At 44.1% G+C, this 21,271-nt stretch overlaps 1 protein-coding gene across 3 annotated transcripts; it reads left to right on the top strand.

Annotated features, from left to right (window-relative positions):
• The first annotated feature begins 142 nt into the window (after positions 1–142).
• On the top strand, positions 143–16,883 carry wdr97 (WD repeat domain 97). Of its 3 annotated transcripts, none has more exons than XM_048184807.1 (16): positions 144–482; positions 736–1,065; positions 2,490–2,740; positions 3,246–3,364; positions 4,922–5,621; positions 6,814–6,962; positions 7,062–7,298; positions 14,058–14,148; positions 14,248–14,377; positions 14,620–14,681; positions 14,762–14,825; positions 14,892–15,047; positions 15,266–15,433; positions 15,888–16,073; positions 16,493–16,692; positions 16,829–16,883. In XM_048184807.1, the coding sequence occupies exons 1-15, from the start codon at positions 372–374 to the stop codon at positions 16,688–16,690; spliced, it is 2,952 nt and encodes a 983-aa protein (XP_048040764.1). In that variant the 5' UTR covers positions 144–371; the 3' UTR covers positions 16,691–16,692; positions 16,829–16,883. The 3 variants fall into 3 exon arrangements, with proteins under 3 accessions (XP_048040766.1, XP_048040764.1, XP_048040765.1); XM_048184808.1 differs by having other exon boundaries at positions 145–482; positions 15,269–15,433; XM_048184809.1 differs by lacking the exons at positions 16,493–16,692; positions 16,829–16,883 and having other exon boundaries at positions 143–482; positions 15,888–16,486.
• The last annotated feature ends 4,388 nt before the right edge of the window (positions 16,884–21,271 follow it).

Below are 21,271 nucleotides of genomic sequence, written 5' to 3' on the forward strand. Positions count from 1 at the left end.
GACCTATATTTGTGCTGGGCAGTTTAATTTTGAAACTGAAATTTTTGTTGAATTTAAATTGATAAGCGGAAGGGAAAACTTCAGCCTGGTAGGCTACAGTGTACGAGTTGAGTGGACAGTAATTTGTTGTCTGTCTGTCGTTTTCTCCATGGTTACTGTTGCCCAACGGCTCTATTCAGACGGCTCTCTGTCAACGACCGACTGTTAGCTCCTTCAGTAGACAGATTTTTAATAACAAAATACCATAAGTTACAAATAATATAACTGTTACCTAGCGCTACATACAAGTCAATTTATTTTATTTCGCAACAACTACGAGAAAAAATAATCCGAGGTATCGAAGCGTTCTTGAATCATCCCAGTGAAGTAACATGGTTAAAGATAAGACGAAGAACTTACGGGTGGAGTGTCTAAAAAGTTCATCTCCTGGACGAGGCAATGGAGAAGAAAGCTCTCAGATGTGGAAGGAGAGCGTGGATAAAGTAAGAGAATGTCTTAAGTTTGCTTTACCTCAAATCACTTGATTGTCACGTGACCATATACATTAATATTTTATGTGTAGGTTAGGCTATATCATATTTTCCCTGTTTATTCCTAAGCACAATAATGCATGAACATAGAGACTAAATCAGAGGCAGGCCACACTTTTCATTTCTACTTTCTCCTTGGACATACCCCATCATCTTTTGCTTTAGCTCATTTCCAATGAATATTCTTTATCCTGCCTCTGTTCAGATGAATCATGGGAACGTCCTCACCCATGGCCTTCGTCATGTCCTCCACCTCTCCTGTAAAGACCCTGTTTGTCACATGACCTGTGGTGAGGGTGCCGCAGGCTTCGCTAGTCTCCACTGTAGCAGTCATGTGCGGTTCTATTATCCTGATGGCCATCTTAAAGATCTGTCTTTTCGTCAATCCCTCACCATCCACTATGCTGGACTCACCTCCACACATCTGCCAGGCAGACTGGTTGGCTGGGGACCTGGGGCCATTCTCACAGTACTAGATGCAGAACTGAATCCTCTGGTTCATGCTGTAGAACCCATGGATGTGAGAGTGTGCAAGGTGTGGCTTTAAAGGAAACTTTTCAGACCACGGTTGATACAATTAAACATGGAATAACATTTTCTTAAAGGTCCCGTTCTTCGTGATCCCATGTTTCAAACTTTAGTTAGTGTGTAATGTTGTTGTTAGAGTATAAATAAAATCGGTAAAATTTTAAAGCGAGAATTTTATTTAACAGAAGTCGCCTACATCGAACGCCAGTTTGGACTACATCCCTCTACTTCCTTCTTTAATGACGTCACTAAAACAGTTTTTTGACTAACCTCCGCCCACAGGAATACACAAGAGTTGCGTTTGTAGAGTGTGTTTGTCGCCATGTCATTGAAACGCTGTTATTTTCATCCCGCAGTCCAATCACCGGGTCTGATTCTGGCTCAAATTGATAGGGTAAAATTAAAGACATGTTTACAATAACACTGAGCGCATGCATCTCCAAGTTATGGTAAGAGCCGTGACCTTTCCGGGCAAGATGCGCTAAGTTGCTGTCGAATCACAACACAGGAACCGCTGGCACAATCAGAACTCGTTACGTATTTCTGAAGGAGGGACTTCATAGAACAAGGAAGTCATCAGTCCGTTTTTATGACAGTGGAAACAGCGGTATACAGATAAGTAAATGATGTGAAAAATACTGTGTTTTTTTACACGCGAAACATGAGCACATGTTATATTGCACACTATAAACACAATCAAAGCTTCAAAAAACCACGAAAAACGGGACCTTTAATGGAATGAAATGTTGTTGATGGTGTGGACCAGGGGTTCTCAACCAGTAAGACGGGGCCCACTAGGGGGCCTCAAGATGAGCTAATGAAATCAATGACACCATGAAATCAAAACTGACAATTCCTGTTTTTTTATGGGATATTGCAGTATTTATTATAAATGATTTATTCGTACACTTAATTTTTTTAAAAAATCATGTGCCCTCTTAATCTTTAATAAAAAAATGATCCAATCAATTTCAGATGGACAAAATAAAGTCCCGCCCTAAATTTTTTCGAGAAGGTATTTCACTAAGACGTCACAATAAGGAAGGACTATCACAACTTTCGCAAATGTTGCAACTTTCATGGCGACTTTAAAATGTTTTAAATTAAGACAAAACAAGCTTTAAAATAACTAAAAATCTTTTTACTTTTTTTTTTTTTTTTTTTGAAAATGTCTTAATTTAATTCAATTCAATTAATCTTCTGGAATTCTACAATTTGATTATTTTAATATTATTTATTATTATTTTAGTTACATATTTTAATTTTTAACACATTTCTGGCTTTGAATATTGTTGTGGAGAGTGGGGGGCCATTGAAAAAGTCAAAAGTGGTTGAGAACCACTGGTGTAGACTTTAGGACACAGTTTGGTTAATCATGGATCATTGCCACTTGTACTGAATGTAAATTAATGAGAAATTTGTCTGTCATAGATTTTGGAGCACTCTAATGAGCTTGTCACAGCTGGAATGGGAAATGTATGTGTGTGGTGCCTTACACACTTGATATGTCGCAAACGGGTGGTGGAGGGTTTGGGGAAACACATTGTTTTCACACATCTAGCACTGGTGCCGAGCAGGACTGAGCAGGGTCTCAGAGCACTGGCTGCATATGGACAAGCTGTGGTTGTGGTGGACCTTACAAAGGGATGCATTGTGGATCACAAGAAGAACCTCCATTCAAGGTTTGTTTTTTTGTTGTTGTTGGGTTTTTTTTTTTTTTTTTTTTTTTTTTTTTTTTTTTAGTAATTCAGGGATTTCAATTCACACTACGGAATATACTGTATATATCAGACCCAAAAAATGTTTTTCTCTCTCTCTCTCCTTTCACCATCTCGTTGGAAACATTAATAACATATGTGATTAAAATTTACTTTTGAGTTTGAAGGGTTTTGAAAAGTGTTGTTGCTGTATTGTAAATAATAAATAAAAGTACAGACTGCCCTGAATTCATCTGACTTTTTTTTTATATACCAGTCGTATGACTAGAACTTGACAGATTCACATAATGAAATTGTAGATATCAAAGAGTTGACTTGTTCTGGCCTTATTCCAGAACAGGAATAAAATGGGCATGGAGTTTGTTTTAATTGGACTGTCCAAGGAGTAAAATACATGCACTCATCTAGCTGGGAAACCGATGTTTGTGTAAAAATTTTAATTACAATTAAATCGTTCTCTTTTTTTCAGGGAAATCACAGGGATGGTCTACTGTCCCCTTAGGGATATTGTAGTTACTGCATCAGATATGACAATCCGAGTGTGGGGACTAGACTGGGAGCTTCAAATGGCCTTTGTGGGACATACAGGTCAGAAAATCAGTAAACTGTTACTAAAGTACCTGTTAATAAAGTTTCAAATTACGAGTAATATTTGCATCTGCATTGTAGAAATTACATTAAATGTCAACCCAGGTAATAGAGAACGTTCTCTGAAGATTTTCAGAATGTTCTGACTAGGTTTTCTCAAAGTTATGAACAAACATTCTTTCATCAACATTAAAAGAATGTTCGTTCATACTTGGTCTTAAATAATGTAAAGGGGCTCTATGTAGGAATGACACCCAGTGGTTCGAAATAGGTACTGCAGACCAAATTCAAAATATTGTTTGCCCCGCCCCCTCCTTCAAAGACACGGGTTGCCAGCTTGAGTACACAAGAGCGCAACTGACAATGAAAGCTAAGGAGACTTAAAGCCGCTTTTCCACCATCGGGCTGAACGGTTCTCATTGCGTAACCGTTCCATTCCGTGCCAATCCGGGCCAGCTGGTATGGTTACGGTTTCATTTTCCACTGTGGGGCTGATAACGGCCGCTCTCTTGAAATGTAATACAAAAGCGTCAATTGTTGCCTTAACAACGAAACGGTTTACTGATGATACTGGGTATATCTTATTATTAATATTTTATTATTAATTTGTGTTTACAGTGCTTAAGTAGAGCGCTTAGCCAGCTACTGAGAAACTGGTAGCCAGGCAACAGAAAAGTGAACAATCCTGTGTGCCGACATCAGTTCACGCATTCGCGGTTAGTCAACCGTGCCGAGAATAGTTTGTAATCGTGTAATCGTGCCTTACCAGGCTCCAGTGGAAACACAACTGGAACCATTCCTTACCATTCTAAGATCCGTTCGGCCCGACGGTGGAAAAGCAGCTATACACATTGTAAGCTCATGAGTTGATTTATCTGTGTTTTAATATGCTGTCGTTCATAGAGAATTTTAGATGGATGCAGGCTGTTTAGGTCAGGTAGAATATGCGATTCTCTGACCCAGTTTGTTTGCTGGTTTCCATGGCTGCAATACACAGTGTTTTCCGCCAACTGGCCACCTGTGATGTCAAAATACTATTGGATAAACTGGCAGCACACGGTTTAGCACAGACCAAAACGAAGACAGACATTCCGACACGGAACTCACATTTCAAAGTAGAATATCTGGCTGTAGAAATGGTTTTCTGAGAAACAAGTAGGTGAACTTAGCATGTTTCCTAAATATCTGCAAACATATTGGGGTATTTTTATGCTTTATTAAAGTGAAAATCTTACATATAGCCCCTTTAAATGTTACTATTTGTTTCAGAATGTTTAGATAACATTCAAAGGTAACATTCCCATAATGTTTGCAACATAATAAAAAGGAGTGTTCCCTTAACGTTCGTATAACCAAGATTTTTTTAAATATTTAAGAAAACATTCAGAAATAACATTTTCATAACTTATTAGCAAAACATTTTTAGAACATATTTTTGTTAGTTGGGAACAATTTAAATTTAGGCCTTTGTCAATTTACTGACCATTTTGGATCATGTCTTCATTGACAATAGACTGTACTTCCATTATGAGTATGTGTTTTGTGTCTTTTTTCCAGCTCTGGTCACATCCCTAGTTCTGTGTCCTGTCTCTGGCCTGTTGTTGTCTTCTTCTCTTGATGGTACTTTGAGATGCTGGAGGCCAGAAGTTGGAGACCAGATCCAGAGTGTATCCATTCCTAGGGGGTGCTTACCTCCTCTATTCCTGGGAGGCCCAGACAGTGCAGGCACCTTTTTCTCATACTCCACCAACAGTGTGGACTTCTGGACCTTCAACTGCCTCTACAATCTACACTGCAGACTGGACGGGTTCCTGGAAGGTCCTGTCCGACAAATCTTGACCACACTAAGCCCCCCTTCCTTCCAAGCCTGTGTAGTTTGTATCCATGGAAACAGCAATATTACAGTTGTTGAGGCAGAGACAGGTGCTGTGCTCACTAGATTCCAAGCCAATGGAAGAGTAAGGTGTGCTGATTACTGTGTGCCTAAGGAGCGCCTATTGGTCCTCACTGAGGACGGGGTGGTATCTATTGTAAGTACTTTGACCAGTCCAGTAACAATACTGGATGAGTGGCATGGGATAGAGCATTGGGATTGGCCAGGGGGGCAGGTGGAGGCAAATATAGGCATGGTGTGCTGCATGGTGTTATACAGTGACGTTATAGATACACCAAGTGGGCAGGAAGAATGGAGATCCTTACAGATGCAAAGAGCACAGAAGCCAAAAAAGATAAAACTTCTACGTGATGCAAAAAACAGGTACGTATTTGTGGTAGAGTGTATGATTGTGTGCTGCAGGTATTTGTTGATTCAGGCTATTATCAGCAATAAGTTAAATATGGGTAAAGTGGGAGGACTGTTGAGCGTGATCCCTACTATATATATATATATATATATATATATATATATATATAAATCATCACTAAATTTGTCTTTGGGAAGTAAACAGTTTGTTTTTTGGGACCTAATCCGTTAAGCTTTTAAGTTAAGCTCCTAAGTTGATGATGTCACATTGAGGGGCGTGGCAGAACTCAATTCACAACCGCCAGCAGGAAAAGTAAAGAAAATGACAGAAATCTGAGGTAAATCTTAATAAAAGGTAAAAGTTCACTTAGCCCTGGTTTCACAGACGAGGCTTAAGCCTAGTCCGAGACTAAAATGCATGTTTGAGTTCTTTTAACTAAAAGCAGCTTGTACTGACATATCTTAAATTTTATGTCAGTGCCATTGTTTTGTCTCAAGATGCACACCAGTAATGTTTTTTTCTAAGGCATGTTTATAAAAGCTACTTAAAGGCTGAAAACCGGGCTTTAATGTCCATAGATATTGCATATATTAATAATAAATGTTATAGATGTTACAATATTTCATATTAAGTTTATCAAAAAAATATATTAATATTTGAATCTTTATGTAAGCCTTTGTTGCAAAGAAAAAATGCAATCTAGTTTGCATAATATGGGAAAAAATGATGTGTCCAATTTTTCCAGCATTGAATGAAAAAAAAAGTGTGGTTTGGTCATAAGAGGCATAAGAGAAGTTCTTCTCAATAGTGATTTCTTAATAGTGATGCTATTTCTTAAGCTTTCATTACAGGTAAAAGCTATGTAAATGTTATATAGTAGGATCAATTAAATGAATTAAATGTGCAAGGAAAAGTAAAAATTTGACGAGTGTCAGATGTCAACAATATTCAACCTAGTTATATCAGTGCAAGAACACAATCTATGTGTTTTTATTGTGGTTAGTAGCATGTCCTGAAGCATCTAAATTGTCTCTTGAGATTGTGTGACTTGAGTCTGATATTGCTGAAATTGTTATAAGGTAATTTATAATGATAATGAAATGCCTGAAATGGTAACCATTATGTGTTGTCATTTTTACAGGTTTGTTGCAGTTTGGCTGCATTTCGCTGTCTCTTACTTAGGTTTTTTGTGTGTGTCTCTCATAGGTTTCTGATTATACTGGGCCATTGTGGTGGTTGTGTGTCTGTACTCAATATGCTTTCAGGCAAAGTCCAGTTCAGAACTTCTGCTCATAACAACCAAAACATCAGCAGCATGCAGGCACACCCCAACAGTGGCTACCTACTGACTGCAGGTGCACACACACTTCACACACTCTACTATATCATCACACTGATTGTTAGCATTCACTGATTGACTGATTGATGATAATCTTGATGGCTTTATATTGTAGGTGAAGATAAAGCTCTGCTGGTTTGGCGTGTGTTCCCATGTGCTCAGCAGTGTTTGAGTCTCCATTTCAGCTTGTTGTGTGATCTGCCTCCTATTTTGTTGGCACTAATGGGAACCCAACTCACCCTTGCTTTACAAGATCCAGAAAACGACACTTATAGCATGGTGCAGTACAGTTTAGAGAGCCAAAGCCGATCTGACCAGCAACCTAATGAAGAGCATCACAACAAAATCACAGGTTAGAGACTGTGAAATCTTCAAAAATACTGATGGATACCATGGTTCTTAAATGAAAATGACAGAGAACAAATTATAAAAAGACATCTGTTTGGTTTTTAGCTGTTTTAGCCTATTTTAAATCACTTTAATGCATTTTACAGCCCCCTTCAAAGTGTGCTAAGGCCCCCTAGTGTGTCCCAGCCCCCTGTTTGAGAACGTCTCGGTTACGTATGTAACCCTCGTTCCCTGAAGGAGGGAACGGAGACGTACGTCAGTAGTGACCGACGAATTGGGATATCGCTAGAGAGCCCCTATCAGCTTCGAGAAGACTAAAACAAGCCAATGAACATTGGCGTGCGATATTTGCATAACGCACCCCTCCCCATCCGGGGCATATAAAAGGGGGAGGAGATGCAATCGCACTCTGTTTTTCGCTGAGGAGACAACTGGTGTCCGCACAACAGCGAGGGTACAGAAACTGTGGCGACGGGACGTACGTCTCCGTTCCCTCCTTCAGGGAACGAGGGTTACATACGTAACCGAGACGTTCCCTTTCAGTCGGTCACGTTCGACGTACGTCAGTAGTGACCGACGAATTGGGATCCCAAATAAAACGCCACAGTTACGAACCCCTTCCAGTGCCCAGCGCAAGCTCAGCCGCCCGTCGCACCAATTGGGACGGTGAAGGGGGCGAGCTTACGCCGGGAAGTCTACTGCTGTTCCGATATACCCACTAAGTAAACTAGACTACACTGGGGAAGCGAACCCGTAGGGGGGCGCTGCGGAGCCACTACCCACCCAGTGGGGAAGGAATTTACGTGGAACATATGGCCTGGCCCGAAGGGCAGAACGCATATGAGTCCCTGGGATGGCTCCACCTGAGTAGGGGGAGACTCATCTGGCAGGTGACAGCAGAAACTCTGCTAAGGGGAAGACACGGGCTCACCGTAGGGAGTAACCGTGGACAATACACATATGGAGTCACTCACCTAGAGGGATTGCAACATATGGAACCCAACCAACAGACAACATCGAAGATGGATGTTGGTCTGGCATCAGACACTCCGCAATGTCCGAGCCGAAAGGGGAGGCGGAGGAACTCGACAGGGTTCACCGATCGGGGAACACGACTGGAGTCAAAGATGCACGTATCCAGCCCAGAGGGCGGGAATGGCATTGCAAGCCGACACATAGAACAGGTTCAACGCGTCTACCGGCTCGTGGAAGCGAGTACACGGGAAGAAACCGGTTCCACACGTAAGCTATAAAACCTAGCAAACGTGTTTGGTGTCGCCCAGCCCGCAGCTCTACAGATATCTGTCAGCGAGGCGCCCTGAGCCAACGCCCAGGAAGAGGCCACTCCTCTGGTGGAGTGGGCTCTCAACCCGAACGGGCAAGGCACGCCCTGGGAAACATAAGCCAGGGCGATGGCATCCACAATCCAGTGGGCCATCCTCTGCTTGGAGACAGCCTTCCCTTTCTGCTGGCCTCCGTAACAGACAAAGAGCTGCTCTGAGGTCCTGAAGCTTCGAGTTCTATCCACGTAAACGCGCAGAGCGCGGACTGGACAGAGCAAAGCCAGGGCTGGGTCTGCCTCCTCCGAAGGCAGCGCTTGCAGGTTCACTACCTGATCTCTGAAGGGAGTGGTAGGAACCTTGGGCACATATCCAGGCCGGGGTCTCAAGATAACGTGAGAATCACCAGGCCCGAATTCCAGGCACGATTCGTCGACCGAAAATGCATGCAGGTCCCCTACCCTCTTGAGCGAGGCCAATGCAACCAGGAGGACGGTCTTAAGGGACAGTACTTTTAACTCGACTGATTGCAAGGGCTCGAAGGGATGACGCCGAAGGGATGAAAGAACTAAGGAGAGATCCCAAGAGGGTATGGAGGGGGGACGAGGCGGATTCAGTCTCCTCGCTCCCCTCAGGAACCTGACGACCAGATCGTGCTTCCCCAAGGACTTCCCATCAACTGCATCGTGATGTGCGGCAATGGCGGCAACATACACTTTGAGGGTGGAGGGAGACAGCCTTCGCTCCAGACCCTCCTGCAGGAAGGAAAGCACGGATCTGACCGAGCAAGATCGGGGGTCTTCTTGGTGAGAAGAGCACCAGTCAACGAACAGGTTCCACTTCAACGCATAGAGACTCCTAGTGGAAGGAGCTCTTGCGGAAGTGATAGTGTCTACAACCGCTTGCGGGAGATCACTTAGAACCTCCGCATCCCGTCCAGGGACCACACGTGGAGGTTCCACAGGTCGGGACGCGGGTGCCACAGGGTGCCCCCTCTCTGAGTCAGAAGATCCTTCCTCAGAGGAATGGGCCAGGGAGGGGCTGTCGTGAGGAGCATCAGGTCCGAAAACCAAGTCCGGGTGGGCCAATAAGGGGCCACCAGCAAGACCTGCTCCCCATCCTCCCTGAGCTTGCACAAGAGTTGAGTAAGAAGGCTCACTGGGGGAAACGCATACTTGCGAAGACCCCGGGGCCAACTGTGTGCCAGTGCATCCGTGCCGAGGGTACCTGCGGTCAGGGAATAGAACCACTGGCACTGAGCATTCTCCTGGGAGGCAAACAGATCTATCTGAGCCTCGCCGAAGTAATGCCAAATCAGCTGGACCACCTGGGGATGGAGTCTCCATTCGCCCGCAAGTGGAGGCTGCCGTGAGAGCTCGTCGGCTGCACGGTTGAGCACACCCGGGACATGAATGGCACGAAGCGACCTCAGATGCTTCTGACCCCATAACAAGAGATGGCGGGCGAGTTGCGACATGCGGCGGGAGCGTAGACCACCTTGATGATTGATGTACGCTACGGTCGCGATGTTGTCTGAGCGGACTAGAACGTGCATGCCTGACAACAGCTCCTTGAAGCGGCCCAGCGCAAGACGAACTGCCAGCAACTCGAGGCAATTGATATGCCAATGCAGCTGAGGCCCCGTCCAAAGACCTGAGGCTGCATGCCCGTTGTACGTGGCGCCCCACCCTGAGGTCGAGGCGTCTGTGTGAACCACAGCATGCCTGGACACCTGTTCGAGGGGAACTCCTGCCCGCAGGAACGAGGGGTCTGACCATCGAGTGAGGGCACGGCGGCAGCTCAGTGTCACAGAAACACGGAACGTGCCGCGTTGCCACGCCCATCTCGGGACCCGGCCGTGGAGCCAGTGTTGGAGCGGCCTCATATGAAGCAATCCGAGCGGCGTGACTGCGGCTGCGGATACCATATGCCCCAGGAGCCTCTGAAACATTTTCAGTGGGGCCGCTGTCCTGCACTTGAGCGCACTCAGGCAGTTCAACACCGACTGGACGCGCTCCTCTGTGAGTTGCGCAGTCAGGGCGACCGAGTCCAGTTCCATACCGAGATAAGAGATCCTCTGCCCGGGGGAGAGTTTGCTCTTGTCCCAGTTGACCCGAAGACCCAACCGGCTGAGGTGAGCCAACACCAGATCCCTGTGTTCGCACAACTGCTCCCGCGAACTGGCTAGAATAAGCCAGTCGTCGAGATAGTTGAGAATACGAACGCCTTGTTCCTTGAGGGGAACAATGGCCGCCTCCGCAACCTTCGTAAAGACGCGGGGAGACAGGGCCAGCCCGAAGGGCAGGACTTTGTACTGATATGCCCGACCCTCGAACGCAAACCGTAGGAAGGGTCTGTGACGAGGCAGAATCGAGACATGAAAGTATGCGTCCTTCAGGTCTATTGCTGCGAACCAATCTTGGGGACGGATGCATTGAAAAATGCGTTTCTGCGTCAACATCTTGAACGGCAGCCTGTGAAGGGACCGATTCAGGACTCGCAGATCCAAGATTGGCCGTAACCCACCTCCTTTCTTCGGTACAATGAAGTAGGGACTGTAAAACCCTGACTTCATATCGGCTGGAGGGACCGGCTCGATTGCACCCTTCGCCAGGAGGACAGCAATCTCCGCCCGAAGAACAGGAGCACTGTCCAGTGACACCTGAGTGTAGTGGACACCTCTGAACACCGGGGGACGCCGGGCGAACTGAATCGCATAGCCGAGCCTGATAGTGCGGATGAGCCAGCGGGACGGGCTGGGAAGCGCTAACCAGGCTTCCAGACACCGAACGAGCGGGACCAAGGGCACCACAGGTGCACCGGAAGTGGGGCAGCGAGGCAGAATACTGGGACTCGACTCGGACAGCGCAGCGGCCCGAAGTGGAGTCAGATTCTGCGGGGTGACAGCACCGATGGGAGACAGTACACGTGGTACGACCTGCACCATCGGGGCGCCCCCCACTGGCGAAATGAGAGGGGGCTGCGGACACCGAGGCAGAGCCCCGGGTCCTGACAACCGCGCCCTCTTGTGACCTGGAGGATGGAAGGGAAACAGCTCTTTCTGTGAAAAGATGGGTACCGCTGGACTCCGGAGAGCCAGCGGCGGGACAGACACAACAAGTTTCTCCCGGCCCTCCCCCGGGAGTGGAGGGGCAGATGGAATCCCCCCCGAAGAGCTGCAACTTCCTCCTCCAGGTCGCCCGCTTCAGGATCGCGACTTCCTCGACCTCTTGCCACCTGGCTTGGCTTGAGCGGGCTGGGCGCCCCGGCCGGCGCCGGCTCCCTGCTGTTTGGCTGGTGGAGGCTGCTGCTTGGCCAACTTAGCAGGGGTGGAGGACGACGCGGGTGGGCGCCCTCGGCGACGAGCAGGCTGAGGTTGCGCCGCCGGCGGGGTGGAGGCAGCAGCGGGCCGGCGGGGCAAGACGTGTTTAATCGCCTCAGCCTGCTTCTGGGCAGCGGAGAACTGTTGGGCGAAGCTCTCCACCGCGTCGCCGAATAGGCCAGCCTGGGACACGGGGGAGTCCAGGAACCGATATTTATCGGCTTCCCTCATGTCAGCCAGGTTTAGCCATAGATGGCGCTGCTGGACTACCATAGTAGCCATCGCTTGACCAATGGAGCGTGCTGTCACTTTAGTCGCCCGGAGGGCGAGATCAGTGGCAGCGCGCAACTCCCCCAACAGATGTTGGTCAAGACCACCCTGCGGCATCTCCGATAACGCTTTTGCCTGGTATACTTGCAAAAGGGCCATGGCATGCAGGGCGGAGGCGGCCTGCCCACAAGCTCTATAAGCCTTCTCCGTCAGAGAGGAAGAAAACTTACAGGCCCGGGACGGAAGGCGTGGGTCACCACGCCAGCCGGCGGCCGTAGGGCACAACTGCATCGCTACAGACCGTTCGACTGGAGGGATCCCCGTATAGCCTTTAGCCTCTCCGCCATCCAGGGTGGTGAAGGCGGACGAGGGGCCTGGTCTCGAACGAACACTATACGGCGTCCGCCAAGACCTGGTCACCTCGTCGTGCACCTCCGGGAAGAAAGGCATCGGGGCGGGACGCTGAGGACCAGCGCGGCCCGCCCCGAGGTACCAATCGTCAAGCCGAGAGGGGCCGGGACAGGGTGGAGGGTTCCACGCGAGCCCGACGCTCTCGGCTGCCCGGGAAAGCACAGCCATCAACTCAGGATCCGACTCGGCCACAGCCGCCACGCCATGAGACGGGGGCTCAGCCGAGTCATCCTCTCCCGAGGACTCGTGCTCGCCTTCCGATACCGTGATCGACATCTGGTCCTCCGCAGGTGCACCGAAGGACAATACTGGACGCTCCGAAGAGGGCCCGGCATGACACGGCGGTAACACCACTGGCTGCGGTGCTGTAGAGGCGGCAGGGGCCCGCGGAGCAACGCTCGGCGGGGAAGCCCTAACCGTGACCCTCAAGTCACCCTGCCTACACGCCGACGAACCGTCACTCCGACCGAAGCCAGAGAAAACGGCCGCACGGGGCATAGGGGAGGGGACCCCCGCTCCCTGAGAACCAAGGAACGAAAGTCTCGACCTCAGCACCGCGATAGTCATGTTCCCACAATGAGAACATGAACCATGTACAAACGCGGCCTCAGCGTGCTGAACGCCCAAGCACGTGATACAGCGATTGTGCCCATCAGCAGGGACCAGGGAACGACCACATCCAGTAGCGCACAGACGAAATGCCATCTCCCCAGATGCAGGGTTCGTCTGTAAAGTCTAATAGAGGGGGAACTCACAGCTCTTTTGTGAATGAGACACACAGGGAGTGTCACGAAGTGTGTTAAACACACACACACAGGACCCGGCCAAATCGCAGACCAAACAATGTTGGGATTACCGCGGAACGCTGTCTCACAGCCGATGTTGCTGCCCGGACCCGGAAGCTCGTGGACTCGCTGCAGTGTCGTAGCGCCAAACACGGTAAGAGTGTGCTGTTTTCTTCTTTTTTGAAGATCTTCTCAGCCGTAGGACACCAAAGCTTGGCTCCGAAGCGAAAGACAGAGTGCGATTGCATCTCCTCCCCCTTTTATATGCCCCGGATGGGGAGGGGTGCGTTATGCAAATATCGCACGCCAATGTTCATTGGCTTGTTTTAGTCTTCTCGAAGCTGATAGGGGCTCTCTAGCGATATCCCAATTCGTCGGTCACTACTGACGTACGTCGAACGTGACCGACTGAAAGGGAACCACTTTTGTTGAGATATCTAGTATTACAAAAAAGCTTTTATTGTCACTCAAACAAAACGAGAAAACACAATCAATAGGCTAGTTTTCCAAATGTTTTAACTGCCTTTTCATCTATGTTGATTTTAATTCAATAAAATGATTGTATAACAAAAAATAAAAAAAAGAGATGATTTATGATCTAAACAGATTTCATGAGATTCATGTTGGTTAATTAATCAAAGTATACCACACACAGACACTTTTAGGATAATAGACAGCTGCTGATGTGTCCCCAGGGCTCTGTGCATGTTATCAGCTGAGCGTGTTTGCTTCAAGCAGTCAGGATGGGACTGTACGAATCTGGGATATGGAAAATCGCCTTCTTAGGTCAGGACAGGTGCTACTTTTTAGTTGTGTCTATTATGTAAAATAAAAATTCAAACTTTGATTATCTGTGCATCTGTGCTTTTGTGGTGTTTGTTTCAGAATTCTGGAGCTGAACGCAGAGCCAGAGTGTTTGGCATACTGTGAGGGTGGAGACCTGCTATTAGGCATCACAGGAGACCTCTACCGAATCCCACACACACAGCTACTTCCTCCCGACTGCAGGACACAAGTACAGCTTAACCTATGTTATCAGACAGCAATCAGCTTATTTTAAATCATTTTTGTCAAAGCTTCTTGAAGAGTTGTCAGATTCTTGATGTCTTTGCAAACACTGATGTTAAAAACAGTCCAGAATAATGGTTGAGTGAAAATACTTTATTCTAGGTTTACTCTAGAACAGAGGAGGTATATAATCTGTTCAAACAAAATTAATCATTCATTTTTAATGTATTCACTTTATCACCCTCTGAGAAATGTGATCCTGACTCTGAATTACCCAAATCCTGGATCCCAATCATGAGCCACAAATGCAGGTAACTTTCTACTCGAATAAGTGCATATACCTAAAAACACATCAATATTTTTATTCTTTACTTTTAACACCTATCTCTAGGACAGAGAGTTGCCATGTTGCTAAGAAGGATGGTCCTGAAAGGCTCGACAAGATAAAAGATTCAGTAAGTATCAAATATATGTAAGAATGTGTTTGAGTGTCAGAGCTCATCCATATATTTATCTTAAAGGATTTTGGGGCACTCGTGGCAAGACATAAAGATCTGGAATCCTTGCAAAAAGGAGAGGTTGAGTGCAGAAGGAGACAACCAGCCACCATACAAACCAAACAAGAGGCTTTCAATAATTACCTGCGTCTGATTTACAGGCAACCCCCTGATATGAGAGTACGTTCATCAAAACCATTCACTTGTACTGTCTTTTCAGTCAATATTTTTCACATAAATAATCAAAAACCAAAAAAGAAAATATGTCTTTATCAGGTGTTGAACAACTTAAAATTCTGATTTTGTGTGAAAACACAGTGTATAATTCAATAACAGTGGAATAATTGTGTTTTTTGTGTGTGTGTGTGTGTGTGTTTTTTTTTTTTTTTTGCCATGAGCTGATCGAACTAGATGAAGTGCAACTCTTGTATACTAAAGAGGAGGATGAGAAGGGGAGGGAAGAGGCTGACATTCATCTTATAACCATCATAGAGACTCCATCTACAAAGAAGAGCCCTCTTCCACCCACAACAGCAGCAAAGAAACTCAGAGAAAAAATATACCCTGTTAGGATGTTTTTGTGGTTTTTATTCTTGTTTTTTATTCTAAAATAACAAAACTCATATAGTGATTGTGTGTAAGAGATTACTGCTGCTGACTTTTTTGTCTAGAAGTGTGGTTACATCAGCAAAATTTTGCAGCCGAATAAGACGTTGTCCATTGTCAATAGCATAGCAATGTATGAAGCAAAACTCACAGTCACTTTCAAACCAAGCAGATTTCTGTGGTGAGCATGGTGAATTTGTGTGACCAACTTCAACATGAGTGAAATCTGAATGGGTAACTTTTCACCCTCATTTGAAATATCCGATTCCAATTGAAATGACTGGATTTTGCCTAAAAACTTTGCTGTGCAATGCCAAATGTAACCGCACTAAGAAAGATATGGAATGATGTCACATAACCACTTAATCGTTTTCTCTTTTTTAAAATTTGCTCCCTCATGCTCACTCTTCACAGCCACCAAAGCCCCTTCCACCAATAGACCGTCGTACACCCCCTCTGACTCCACCCTCCGAGTCTGCACCACCTTCACCACCCCTTGCCCCACTCACCCCTGTACCACCCTCACCCATCATAGAGACTCCATCTACACAGAAGAGCCCTCTTCCACCCACACCAACAGCAGATAAACTCATATACCCTGTTAGAATGTTTTTGTGTTTTTATAATAATTGTATTCACACACAATTTTTGAGTAGAATAACAAAACTCATATAGTGATTTATTGTGTGTAGAGTTTACTGCTGTTGACTGTTTTGCATAAAAGTGTGGTTACATCAGCAAAATTTTGCAGGCAAATAAGACATTGTCCATTGTCATTAGCATACCTATTGAGGTAAAACTCACAAAGAAGCAAAACTCACAAGTCACTTTCAAACCATGCAGCTTTCTGTTGGTGATCATGGTAAATTCCAGTTGAAATTATATTTTGTCTGCAAAATTTTGCTGTGCAATGGTAAATGTAACCACTTTAAGAAAGGTATGGAATGATGTCACATAACCACTTAATTGTTTTCTCTTTTTTTTTTTTAATTTATGCTCACTCTTCACATCCACCAAAGACCCTTCCTCCAATAAAGCGTCCTACACCCCACCGACTCCACCCTCCGAGTCTGCACCACTTTCACCGCCCCCTGCCCCACCCTTTCCACCTAAACAACCCACATCCTTGCCTCCTCCACCCTCGTCATCATATCTGCCAGAGTTCCTCCTGCAGTTTGTGGATGAGCAGTGGTTTCAAAAGATATTCCCTGATCTGAGTGTAAGAACAATTACAGACACAATAAGACAGCAAAAGAAATCTTCCATTCATATGTACACCGTGAATACACTGATATCAGTTTCCTTCTAGTTTGAGTTAATTTCTGCATCATTCTATGTTAATTTTGTGTTTTCAGTGTGTTTCAAGTTCTTTTGGCCCCAAGGAATTCTGCATGCATCTGTTGGACTTCATGATGTTTTGCAGCATGGCTCAGAAGAATAGTATTGTCAATGCGTTACTCATGTTAATTCAGCAGGAGGTGTTAGACAAAGAATCTCTCAGCAGAGGATTGCTGGTTTGCCTGCAAAATTGCATTAACGAAAACATGGTGAATCAAATTGTGATAGTAGATTAAATACATGACTGAAATACCTTTTGGTAACAACTTCTAAAGTCTCATTTTATTTTCATGTACATGATCACATAAGATGTATGAATTCTTCATGAACACTACAGATAAGTATTCAATATAAAAATATGTATTAATATGTGAATATGTGTTCTGCAGACAAGGGAGGAACAGCATTTTGCCGGTGAGCTGCTAAATTTGATGGTATATCTGAGTCCTGACAGTTTTGACACCATTGTGGAGCTACTCGCCATGTTGGCAGATAAACAAGTTGATCTTAAGTAAGGAAAAATGCATGTTTAACACAATACAAAATATAATGTTGTTTTATATCCCTTTGCATAGGCACTTTCAACACTTTTTTTCCCATGTCCCACATTAATACTTTATGAAATAGTTTGTGACAGATGTATCAACGGCAGAAAATCCAATTATTGAGCAGGAGTTTTCATGTTTGTGTTTTAGGGTGACATAAAACTGTTCCCACCACTTTCTAAAACAAAGTGACACGCTCAATTGCTATTGGACTTCTCCTGTATCGATGTAAAATATATAAAATTAAAATAAATAATTTGTGGGAATTAACCATTCTTTCATTATATCTCTGGCAGGGCTTTAGTTCTGTGTATATTGCAAAAGTTGGGTGTGGAGGACGCTGAACTGTGGTTATGTCCAGAATTAGATTCCTGGGACTCTCTGAGAGAGCATCAGCATAACCAGCACTGCGTTCTTCGAGATATGGCCAGCCACTGGCTGCTTAGCTGGACCAGAAAGTACAGGGTAACAAGATGATATCAAATTGGTAGAGATATTTTTGAGGAAAGCGAAAGGTGCATTTCTATTGTACTTCATAGGTGCACAAAGGGTCTGTGTTCCTGCGCAGTGAAGGAGTACAGAGTGTGTTCACTCCTGTGGAGGTGCTCCAGTATTTCTGCTCCATGCAAAGAGGCAAACAGCCCCGACCACCTCCACCTCCACCAGAGGGAAGGAAAGACGTCGTCATTGTGCCTTCAGGCTTGACTAGGTATGTCATACTGATACAGGGACACCCTCTATCAGTTGGTTTAGTCTGTTGTATATTTTCAGTCAGCTTATCTACATTTAAAATGTACCTCAAATTTATCTCAAAAATCTTACATTTAAATCCAAAATTTTTCTATAGTCTGTTTAGAATTGAAGATTTTTTTTTTTTTTTAACAAGATGTAATATAAGCCTCAGGTGTCCCCAGAATGCATCTGTGAAGTTTCAGCTCAAATTTCTCCAAAGATCATTTTGTCACGTAGCGGTATGTTTAGTTAGTCGCACGACAAGGGAGAATTCCAAAAACACTGTATTTCATAAATCTAGAGAAAGGCAAATCCAGACATTAACATAAACGCAATACATTACATGAACAATACATAGACGCATACATTGACGAGATCGGACAAAGAATGAGGGAGAACACAGGGACTAAATCCATGAGGCAAACAAAGGTAATTAACAGGACACAGGTGATGGAAATGCTGGGTCTGGCTGGGTGTAAGCTAACTTATACTGTCAAATAGATACAAAGTTCACATAAACACAGTCGGTTATGTCTGTGAGGATAAACAGCCAGGAAATAAATTGCATGTGCATTTTAGATCTGTGTATTAAAGTGGCAGCAGCCTAATGTACAGTACCTGCTATTCTCTGTGCCGTTAAAGGAATAGTTGACACAAAAATTTAAATTCTGTCATCATTTACTCACCCTCAAGTTGTTCCAAACATGTAAGTGTTTCTTTCTTCTGTTGAACACAAAAGAACATATTTTAAAGAATGTTGGTAACCAGACAGTTGACGATAGCCATTGACCATTTTTTTCCTACTATGGAAGTCAGTGGCTACTGTCAACTTGAGGGTGAGTAAATGATGACAGAATTTTCATTTTTGGGTCGACTATCTCTTTAATGTGAATAAAACAACAAAAGAAAAACAGAAAATCAGTCACTGCTTTTTACTGAATTACTAACTAGTAACTAGGCTGCATCTAATTGTGATTTCAAATTCACAAAAAATATAAAGAACACCAGGTTTGTTGTGCTTACTTGTAGGGCTCCATAAAATAATAATAATAATTTTACTTTACAGATAACTATTATTTTTGGGGGAAATAAGTAGGCAGCCTATAACTATAAATCATTATAAATGTTATGCATGTTTAATTCATACTGGAAGCCGGAGGGCGCCCTCACGCAGAAAGTCCAAATATGCTTCACAGAAGTAAAATAACATGCTGTTCAAGGATATCCATAATACAACTATCACTGTACCTGAATAAAAAGAAGATAGAAACGCTTTGACTTATTAAATATGAAGACGATAAACACAATCTTAAAGAGTCTAAGAATAATGTATATTTATGATGCAACTCTAATTGGCAATGCATTAATTTATATAGAATACTATACTGTATTAATACAAAATAATATACTGTCTGCCTCATTCTGTGATAAGAAGCAATCGGATCCCAAATGAAAATTATTTCAAACACTTATGACGTTATGAAGTGAGAGTAAGTGTAAGTGTTTAAACACACATTCTGATATGTTAGTTTATATAACAATAACACAATAACTAATGTAAGCGTGAATAAATGACTTACATCCGCTGGATATCAATCGCGTTCTTCTTCTGAGGTAAATTTAAGGTAAACTCACAGCGCGTCTTCCAAGCTCGATGAAAAGCAGAGGAATCATGATGTAGCTGATGCTTTGTTTTGATGTGATGTTTACAGGTTAGCGTGCCTCGCACATGTACGATTTGTGTGTCAAAGACTGCGCTGCGCATGGGTGTCACATTATCTGTCACATTGCAGATAATGAAGCCAGGCAGAGAAGATTGTACCTCTCGTTGGTTTCATACCCTGACAGCAACATAGTGTCGGGCCAGATCCGACCCACATCTGGTCCGCGTGTACACCACATGTACCAGATGTGGGCCGGATCTGGGCCACACTATGTTGCTGTCTGGGTACGGATTACACAAACAGAGAATATTTGTTTTTTAAAAGTAGACACTTTAAGCTTTCTAAAGACATATCTCTCATGCCTGTATGATAAATATTAGCTGAGTTTCAGTTCATTATTCAAACATGTTTCAGAAAGTTTCTTGCGGAGAGAGAGACAGCTGAAAGCGCACCCTGTTTCATTTCTTAATGTTAACATTAAGAACACAAAGTTTTGTTGTTATTGTGAGTGTACACAAATAAAAGTAGACCCTTTATATTTTATAATGATATCTTACATTAATCTGTATGGCCAAAAATGACAGAGTATTTTAAGTTGTTTCCAATGTCATGAGGAGAAAATCCAGCAGAAAGTGCTGCCGTGTTCACCGGGCTCAGAGGGTTAAATGCTCTAGAGAGGAGATAAACATGGTGGACAGCTGATTCCGTTGCAAGTCATGTGCAGGGTCTATTTCATTGTGACGTCACAATGGATGAAGTCCTGAATGGCCTCGGTCCTAGGTCAAGTTCCACCCAATACATCCAGAGAGGGTGAGCTGGACATCATTTGGCTCTGCAGTGAGACAAATTTTGAGACACTGTTTCTGATTTATGGGGAAAAAGTGGATGGATTTTTACCATAACAGGGTGGTTGTGTACACACACTGTGGACACATAATTATGTTAAAAAGAACAAAACAAAATAAAAAACAATGTAAAAGTGAATTTTGCATAATAGGTCCTCTTCAAGTTTTTTTTTTTTTTTTGGGGGGGGGGGTCCCAGTTTAACAAAAAATATATAATTAAAATACTTGATACATCTGTGTTGTAATAGTTTGCATAACCAAGAAATGCTCTTTAAAAGAAGTGCTGTCTGGCTTTACAATGATCAGAAATTTCTGTATTTGTATTTAGACTGAAGCCTATTCAGCGCCTGGGAGAGACATACAGTATGTCTAGGATACGGGAGCCTCAAGGTTAGTATATATTGTAGAATTTCAGAATTCATTTGTTGCATATATAATAACTTATCAATCCATTATGTCTGTGGCAATAAAAGATGTTAAGGAGTTAGTTTTTAATGTGCAGCTCAAGTGGGAATCTTACCTATACAAAAAGCAGCCTCAAAGAAGGAATATGGAAATGATTCTTTCACTCTGCAGTTTTGAAGTCTGTACTATACTGTAATTTAGTGTTCTGTATTGAATCAAAGGTTTTGATTTATAACATCTTTGTTATAAACCAACAGGACGTCTGCTGC

The sequence above is a fragment of the Megalobrama amblycephala genome, linkage group LG3 (genome assembly GCF_018812025.1).
Source record: "Megalobrama amblycephala isolate DHTTF-2021 linkage group LG3, ASM1881202v1, whole genome shotgun sequence".
NCBI lineage: Eukaryota > Metazoa > Chordata > Actinopteri > Cypriniformes > Xenocyprididae > Megalobrama > Megalobrama amblycephala.

Excerpts from the sequence above, each read along its gene's own strand:
- wdr97 (XM_048184807.1), top strand. The coding sequence starts at position 372 with ATGGTTAAAGATAAGACGAAGAACTTACGGGTGGAGTGTCTAAAAAGT. Across the intron at positions 3,365-4,921 it reads GGCCTTTGTGGGACATACAG|CTCTGGTCACATCCCTAGTT; the intron begins GTCAGAAAATCA and ends TCTTTTTTCCAG. Across the intron at positions 16,074-16,492 it reads CAGATAAACTCATATACCCT|ACCCTTCCTCCAATAAAGCG; the intron begins GTTAGAATGTTT and ends CATCCACCAAAG.